This window comes from Marmota flaviventris, chromosome 1 (genome assembly GCF_047511675.1).
Source record: "Marmota flaviventris isolate mMarFla1 chromosome 1, mMarFla1.hap1, whole genome shotgun sequence".
Classification (NCBI taxonomy): Eukaryota; Metazoa; Chordata; class Mammalia; order Rodentia; family Sciuridae; genus Marmota; species Marmota flaviventris.
Window position 1 is genome coordinate 126020374 of NC_092498.1, and position 9296 is coordinate 126029669.

The window sequence follows — 9296 nt, forward strand, 5'->3', positions numbered from 1 at the left end:
GACAGCAGCCCTCACCCTTCACCAAATCTGCTGCCCCCTTGGTCTTGAGCTTTCCTGCCACTAGAACTGTGAGGAATAAATTTCTGTTATTTGTAAATTACTCAGTCCACGTATTTTGTTACAGCAGCGCAAATGGATGAGAGCAGCCATACTCATAGGCTTCTGGGATGAGAACCCGGACTGCCATTCAGCCCACCACAAAGCCCCATCTGGGAGATGTCTGCATTTATGAGGGCCCCAATCGCGGCATCTGGGAGCATTCTCAACCTTCTCTAGCTAACCTTCATCCTCTTAGACCCTCTCTGGTCCTGATCCCATCCTGCTTTACAATACTGAGCATGAGGCCCTTGCCTTCAACTGGGTCATAGCCTCCCTGATAGTTAAGTCACTCTGTGACCTCTGGATGCCCAGGGCAACATCAGGCATGGCCAGCGCACTCAGTAAAGGCTTGCTTAATTCAGTTGAATCATGGGTCATGCACTGTTGTGAGATTTTATCCTATGAGGAATTATTCCTGGTCCTTTTTTTTTTGCGGGGGGGGGGGGGGGGGGCGCAGTGCTGGGGATTGAACCCAGGACCTTGTACATTCGAGGAAAGCACTTTACCAACTGAACTATCTCCCCTCATTCCTGATTCTTAATGGGAGTCAGTGCTAAAAAAGGTTTGCTAGACTGAAACTTGCATGCAATTTTTCCATTTACTCCTGATTCATGGGGGAGAGATTCTGAAATGCCTTTTGGGGCACATTACTTACATGTTCATTGCTTCAGTTTACTCATTTGTAAAATGAGAAAATCTATAAACAATATCATAGTTAATTCATTTTCATGAAGTCTTTTATGATTCTCCCATATAGGTAATAGAAAATGATACAAAGGCAAGTATGTTACTGTGGAGTAGGTAGAAATCACTACTGCGGAAGGGTCAAGGGAACAGAAAAGGTTGTTGGCACCTTTTATGAAGCTTCCCTAGATGCTTTCAATGTAAGGGTCTTAAAATACATGTAAAGCAAAATCTGTTTTCTCTCTGATCATAGTATTTACTTGCCTATTTTTCTAGTTCCTAGCACCAGGGAAAATGGAACTTTATTATCTACCCTGTATAAAAATGATAGCATTTTCAAGGGAGAGCACTGTGGGTCTGCTGGCTTTAGAAATAGCTCTGTGATAGAAATCAACAATTGACATTTTCCCCCCTTTACAGTAATGATAAGCGAGGCACTCCTGTGTTTGTTCCTACAAAGGGTTTTGTCTGTGCGCCATTGTTCCTCACAGTAGTACTGAAAATTACAAATGAGACAGACATGGAGGGAAAATGAGAAGGAAAGGACAGGGAGACAAAGACCCTCGTTAACACAAGACAGTACTGTGGGACTGCAGTGTGTACGCCCTGGAAATTTCCTTTTCCTTACTTCCATTGACAGAACTCCAAAGTGACCAAATTCAAAAAATAAAAGTAAATAAGAAAAGCTATTGGTCTGAGAGCAACTCGTTCCTGCTGGTTTTGCTCGGTGAACATGAAGTTCATGAGGAATGAGTGGCTCTTCCATGAGCACGGGCATGAAATCAGGGCTTTCATCCCCACAGTGCTGAAGACTGGGCAGAGCAGCCTCTAGATTTTTCAGCACAGAGATGCTCCTCCCAAAGCTGGCCTGGCCACATTTGGCACTGCTGCCAGGATTCCTGTGCCAATCATATAAGAGCTGTGACTAGAAATGAGGACCTGTGTCCGGTGCTTGTGGGAGGCTCACAGTGGGGAAGACAGAGGTTCCTCTGACCTAAGCCCAGTAACAATCTGTGGAGGTGGAGGTCTTTGATCTTTTGACAGTTTAGCTTATTTGTATTAAGTAGGCCAAACACAGATAAGCTGGGGGGGGGGGGGGGGCGGGGGGGAATGGTAAAAGATCATACAAAATCCTACTGCCCTGGGAAGGGCATCTGTATCCTTATCTGCTGTGTGTGCATGCATGTGTATGTATCGATTGTATTGGCTGAACGTTTTCAATTACAAATACTTCAAGTTTTCCAGGCTTTTTATATACATAGTTACAATGACATTCTGATCACGGGGTCGTGACCACGTGCCTAACAGCCCTCTAAACTCAATCCCTGCTCTTCAGGGAATGCCCCGTCCTCAGCTGCAGATTCTGCAGCTCTCAGCACTTCACGTGTGAGCTTCACCATCTGGCACACCTGAGGTATCCCCAAGGTAGCAGACTCTTCATTCTGTTTCTATGACTCTGTTTTACAGGATTGTTGTGGAGAAGGGACAGTGATTGGGAGACCAGTGTCTGAGATTGGGGTCCCTGATGACTTCATGGCTGTGGCATGCTTGTGCCTGGGAAAGTTTCTGTGTAAAGGTGCAGGATGCCAGTTGCTATGGTAATGCCCTCCATGGGGAGGCTCAGCCTCACCTTGCTCTCATGCAGCAGCTCCTGGGAATGAAGGAATTCTCTTGCTGAGACAACCACAATGTTTCACCAGCTCTGCTGCTCCTGAACCTGCCGGCATAATAGTAACTTTAAACAATGGACTTTCTTGAGCTGCACAATGCTCCTAACACTGCCCAGTGCAACTGTAGAATGTAACTGAGGAAATAGCTGCATACTGTGGCTAACTCTGTAACTTTCATGAATACAAGGAATAATGCTTGCATAGTATTTAATCTGATCAATGAGCCATATATAATAAAGATTGCTGGTGTAGTTCCTTAGACCTGCTTCTCCATCATAGAGCAGCACTACACCTGATCCCAGCTATTTGACTTCAAGATCTGTGTGTGTGAGTCTTTATTCTTCCAATCTCCCATGGCCTCTCAGGAACCTTCCTGTTTGGCCAAGTTGGTTTTTTATTTATTTTATTTTTATTTTTTTGGTCATTGTTGTTCCAGAAAATAGGAACACTTTATACTTTTCCTGGTAATATGCTCTTTGTTACTTCCTAATTATGGCAGGCAACTTCTAACATGGCCCAAGAGTTGCCATCTCTGGTGTGCACACAACTTCTCCGATTTATTCAATCAAGTGCCAGTCCAGGGACTTTTGGGAAGACGAAGCAGAGATGAAGAGATTTGAAGATGTGATCTGATTCCCAAGTTAGTTGACCTTAAAATACGAAGATACTACAGGCTATCACCTAATAAGCATTCTTTTAAAGAGAGTGAACATTTTCCGACAGCAGAATGACTAAAGTGTGAGAGGAAGTCTCTGTTGCCAACCCTGACCAGGATGGGCCATGTGGTGAGGAATGTTGGTGGGTTTTAGTTGCTGGGACCAGGCCCCCAGCTGATGGCAGCAGGGAAATGGGCTGTACAGCCATATCTCAAGGGACACATGCTGCCACCACCACAACTACTGGGGAACTCCAGAAATGTCTGCCTGGCCATCAACTGGACTTCAGTTGTGTGAGGCTAGGGCAGAAGAGATGGCTGTGCCAACACCCAGTCTTCTGACCTGCAGATCTTTGAACTAATAGATGGATACTGTTTTAAGCACTGAAGTGGTGGTAATTTGTGACACAGAAATGAAAAACTAACATGGCAGTACATCATGAACACATTTCTACCTCCTAGTCCTACATCTACAGTATGATCTGAATCATTGCATAGTATCCCAATGTCTGCCTGCACCATAATTCACCAATGCCTTCTTATTGGACATCTTTGCTCTTTCCAAACTTTGGGCTATTTTCATCAACACCACAATTAATATTTTACAGCTAAGTGCATACATTCTTCAATTCCTGATGTGGAATTGCACATTTAAAATGTGGGCAAACATGGTTTTGGTACAAATGACAAATTGCACCTCACATAAAGTTGTACCACTTTATCTTTCCAGTGGCCATTTATGAACTCACCTGCTTTCCAAAACATTGCCAACACTGATTACTTTCAAGTCAGTGACAAAACATGTCTCCTCTTTTCACATGTTTAAATTACTGGTGTATTTTGATTTGGTTCCTTGAAGGGCATCTGTATCCTTATCTGTTATGTGTGCATGCATGTGTATGTATCGATTGTATTGTCTGGACATTTTCAATTACAAATCACAGAAGGTCACATTTGCTTAACTAAAAGGAAATGTATGGGCTTATAATTGAAAATCTTTCAGCTATGACCAGAACCAAGACCCACATGTTGTCATTTTGAAACAAAAGTCTTTCTCTCATTTCTACCAGATTCTTTTGGGTTGCTTAATTCTTGGGTTTTACAAGATGGTCCCAGGCAACTCCAGGCGGATGTTAAAATCTTCAGTCCCAGCAGAAAGCAGACTCTCTTCCTTCTCATTACAGAGTAAGCCCTGGTTAGCTCTGACTAGCCTATGTCATGATCCCATCTGTGAACCAATCCCTTCAGTTCAACAGATAGCTTAGTACTGGTTGGACAGGCTCAGGTCACATGCACTCTTCTGGATATGGGGGTCCAGCCAGGCCCTCTTTCACCAAAGCAGCCTTGATGAACCAAGGAAAGCCAAGGTGCGGTCCCCAGAGGGGGACGATGCTGATAGGACCCAAGGCAGCTTTCCTTTGAAGGGCCTGGCCATTCACGATGCCAAGTTTATTTATTGGATGCTTACAAGATTCTTAAGAAATTAGGTCATTAACTCTGTCATGTACACTTCAAGTAGTTTTTCAGTTTATTTGCTGTTACCTTCATTGATTTTTTTAAACATTTATTTTTTAGTCGTAGGTGGACACACTACCTTTATTTTATTTTTATGTGGTGCTGATGATCGAATCCAGTGCCTCACACATGCTAGGCGAGCGCTCTGCCTCTGAGCACAACCCCATCCCTGCACTGATTTTTTATATACATGTTAGTCTTTGTGTAGTCAAATCTATTAACTTTTCCTTTACAGCTTCTGACATTAGTGTTAGGCTTAAAAAAACATTTTCCTTCCTAAGATTTTGCATTTGCCAACTTTTTCTCCTAATGCTTCTATATTTTTGGTTTCTTTTAGTATTTATTTATTTATTTATTTTTTAGAGAGAATTTATTTTTAATATTTATTTTTTTAGTTCTCGGTGGACACAACATCTATTGTTGGTATGTGGTGCTGAGGATCGAACCCGGGCCGCACGCATGCCAGGCGAGTGCGCTACCGCTTGAGCCGTATCCCCAGCCCATCTTTTAGTATTTAATCCATTTGGAATTTACGTTGGAATAAATTGTGAAGCCTATTTATCCCACACATTCAGTCACTTTTTCCAACAGAATTTACTAAACAACTAGTTCTTTCCCCAGGGACCTGAAACCCCTTCATCGTTGTGGGCTGAGTTATTCCAAGCTCTTGCTCCAGCCTTGTCCACTGTATCCATCACCCTGATCGCTCCTGTAGGCCAAACCCACAGAGTGAGTGTGTTTACAGCTACCAATGATCTGTTTTATGATTGCAATATAGACTAAGGTGACGGAGAAATTTAAAAGTGGAAGTTAGCTGAGTGGGCAGGTGTGCTCGCACAATTGGTAACAGGTTGCCTCCTTGCTATAGAAGTACAAGTTCCTTTTCTTTCACTTACTCTCTTGCTCTCCCTTCTATCACTGCCCCCTCCTGTGGGTGAATGCCTGATACGTGCAGATATCTTATGGGTCTTTAAAACATGGGAGAAAAGGTACCCAAGAAGTAGAGGTTTCTACTCACAGGCTCAAAATTAGTGCACCCCCCACACACAAAATGTCAAATCAGAATCCATCTCCTTGACCATACAGTCTCATATCCTCTGTACAAACAAGCCCAAGGTATCCTGAGTGCTGAATCAACACACAGAGCTTCATGTGGCCCTTATTGGGCCCAAGATGTGAGACCGGCTCCCCTCCACTGCTTGGCTCTCTTGACTTACTTCACTCTGGCATTTTTCTGCTTCTATGAGGCCTATGACTGAGTGCTGTCCTGATGGGGGAAGATGAGCTGGACCTGTCTGCGCTGCTCCCCAGCAACTGGGAAGTCCAGGCAGGCAGAAGTGCTGGGCTGCGGATGAGCCCTCAGGCATGACTTCTGGGTAGGAGTTCAGTGGATGGGTGATACAGGATCCACGATGGCTGCTCGGGAACCAGAGCTTTGAGGAAGTCGAAACTGTGAATCAGGGGATGCAACTGTCCGGCAGCCAGGGGTATGCAATCACCCGGAATGTGAAGCAACAAGCACAGATGTCATGAAAAAGTCAAAGTTAGGCAAACCCTAATGGGTTCCTGAATTCGTCACAGCAAACAGCATCCTTCTGAGATCTGCAAAGGACAAGGATCAGGAACAAGAGTTGCCATCGGAAAAATGAAAGGCTGTGCATTCTAGAGCCAGCAGTGCACTTCCAATTTCAGTGCATTTTGCAGGTCCTGGAGATGAGCAGCCACCTGCAACCGCATGCTTTCAAGACAAAGCTGCCTGCTGTTCCGGTAGGTCACTTGTTTGATTATTTCAGTTGCAAGGCACTCACACGATTACTCTCCAGTATACTGCAAGTATATTGCAAGTACACCCAACAAAGGGGTAAGTCACCTGCATGAAGTCTTCAGTGATGCGATCCCAGGGGCTGAGGACAGGAGCCGCAAACTCAGTGCTTACAAGGACCAGGCAGAAAACTCCATGAACTGCACCAGGCATGCGTGAGAAAAAGTTATATTGCCCTCTCTGGTCCTCTTATTTTTCCAATTTTAGGACAGAATCATGGTAGGTGGCTTTTGGCTACGAAGAAGAAAACACCCCAACACAGTGACTGAAGCAATGCACGTTTACTATCTCTTATTACCCAGCTGTTCCCAGAGTCTTCACAGTGCTTCCACTGAGTTGGTTTCATCCTTCCCGGCTCATCGCACAGACAGTTGTCCAACACCTGCCAAGAGCTATTAGGGCCACAGGCCTCCTAGTTCACGTCCACCCTGGAAGCAGCATCCCTTGCCGTAATGGAGCAGCAATACTTGTCACAGTCCAACCAGGCATGTCATGTGTCCAATGACAGGCTACAATGCAAGCAAGGAAATACTTGTCCTGAGTGGTCAGAGCCTGGGTTCTGAACCAGTCATGATAAAGGCACAGGGCTGAGCACTGCTATTGACCAATCAGACCAGGGGCAAAGGTGAGTTTCTTCTGAGTTACAGGACTAGCTGGTGGAAGGGGTAGTGAGGAGGATAGAATAAATACCTGAATGGAATCTGGATTCTGTCTGGAGGAAGAAAGTAGATGTTGATAAGTAATAAGTAATCAGTCACATCCATTACACAACAGCTGCTATGTTGGCCACTGTGGTCACTACTAGTCACATGAACCCAGACAGTGAAGCATGGCCAGTGTAACAGAGGAAGATAATTTTTCATTTTATTTAATTTCAACTAATTTAAGTTTAGGTAGCCACGTGAGCCTAGTGGCTAATGCATTGGACTGTGCAGATATGGAAAATAATTCCTCACAGTGGCTGAGACCTGGTGTCAATGGACTGTGGTCAAAGGAGAAGGCAGGTGCATTCCGTCTTCTGTTGCAAAAGCTCCCAGACCGTGGTGGTTAAATGACAATTGTTTTGTTCATAGTTCTGCACTCTGAGTTGAGGCTTCCTGGGGAGATATCCATATGGCTGCATACACCTGGCAGTCAGCTGGGATACTGGGACAAAGACCTCCTCCCAGCTGCTGTGGATCTCCTTCAACGTGGGACCTCTCGAGCAAGCCAGATGACTTCTAGCACAGTGGCTCAGGGCACAAGACCCAAGAGAGGAGCCTGGCAGACCTCCTCAAGGCTTAGGCTCCTACCTGTCTAGGACTCTTCTGTGGCATTCTGTTGGTCAAAGCAGATCACAGTCCAGCCATGTGGCACTGTGACCTGGAGGGACCATCTGCAGACTTGAATGCCATGAGACATAGTTTCCAGAGGTCAGGGTGGGGGCACTAGAGTAACAGGTAACCACAAGCCCCAGTGCTGCCTCAACTCCCATAAGGGCAACAGAATATCCAAATTTATATGTGAAACCTCTCCATTAACTTTTAGTTCACTTTCTTTGGTAACAGCTTCATTGAGACAAGATTCATGTATCACACAATTTGTCCTTAACGGCTCTTAGTCTAGATTGTGCTACCATCACCACAATCAATCTTAGAACATTTTCATCACCCTAAAGAAAACCCATGCTCTTTATCAATCACTCCCCAACCTTACCGCCCACCAATGTGCCAACCATAGCACTAATCTGCATTTCATTTCTATATATATTTGCCTGTTCCACACATTTCATATAAATGGGATCTTGAAGCTGGGCGTGGTGGTAGATGGGGAGGCTGAGGTAGGAGGATTGGAAGTTCAGTCAGACTCAGCAACATTGCAAAGCCTTAAGCAACTTAGCGAGAATCTGTCTCTAAATAAAATATACTTTTTTTTTTTTTTTTTAAATAAAGGGCTAGGGATGTAGTACAGTGGCTAAGTGCCCCTGGGTTCATTCCCTGGTACCAAAAATAAATAAATAGGATCTTGCAGTATATCTTCTTTGCTCATCCTGCCCCCCACCCCTGCCCAAATATTGCAACCAAACCAAAACATTTTTACATGCTGGATTCATTTTGCAATCTCAAGGTACCAAATACAGGACCCTAGGACACTGCTCACAATGCCTCAGTATACATTGAACCTGGAGACTGCTCCCCACCATTTTTTTCTTAGTGTTATATTTCTCGAATGAATAACCCAACCAGGTTATCTGCTACCATCCAAAATGTACGTCTTTAACTGGGTAATGATTAAATCAGATTACTTCACTTTTATTCCATGTTTAACGTTAACTCCGTTCTCTACTTTGTTTGAGCATGTAAGGACTATCAGACTGAGAACAAATCCTCAAAGATTCTGCCCATCTACTAGTTGGAACTTGGAAGAAGTACTGGGACTAAGAATTGGTTAAAAATAAGCCTTTTCTTTAAGCCAGAGTTCCTTTACCTACTAAATATGTGACCCTGGAGAGAAATCTTGAGGATTTTCTTTTTCCAATAGCGGCCTTGGGTACTAATGTGAACATAAGGTGTTCATTCAGCTTTTGCAATTCAAAACGTTATCATTCAGTTAACTCCAAACACATTTATTATTGGCAGGTGCTACAAACTCCAGGAATGACAACAAATCCACCAAAGATCCCAATCCACCCAGTTTCAAAAACAGACCTAAGTGGTTTCATAAAATAAATAAATACTTATGAGTTATAAAAAAGTACAGGAAGCACAAACGACAAAAAGTTGATGTAGTCTGGAGAGTTGGATAAATGACATTTGAGCTGACTGCTGAAAAACAAATTAGTATTAACAGTTGGAAAAGGCTCAGTTCTGGG

The 9296-nt window shown here is 44.0% G+C and overlaps 1 protein-coding gene across 1 annotated transcript in view; it reads right to left on the bottom strand.

The window, feature by feature from the left end:
• The window catches only part of Glt1d1 (glycosyltransferase 1 domain containing 1), a 73413-nt gene extending 73226 nt beyond the window's left edge, over window positions 1–187 (bottom strand). The window contains exon 1 of the mRNA XM_071611814.1: window positions 123–187. Within this exon, the coding sequence (XP_071467915.1) occupies window positions 123–187 (65 nt within the window). The remainder of the gene's footprint in view (window positions 1–122) is intronic.
• Window positions 188–9296: the final 9109 nt, after the last annotated feature.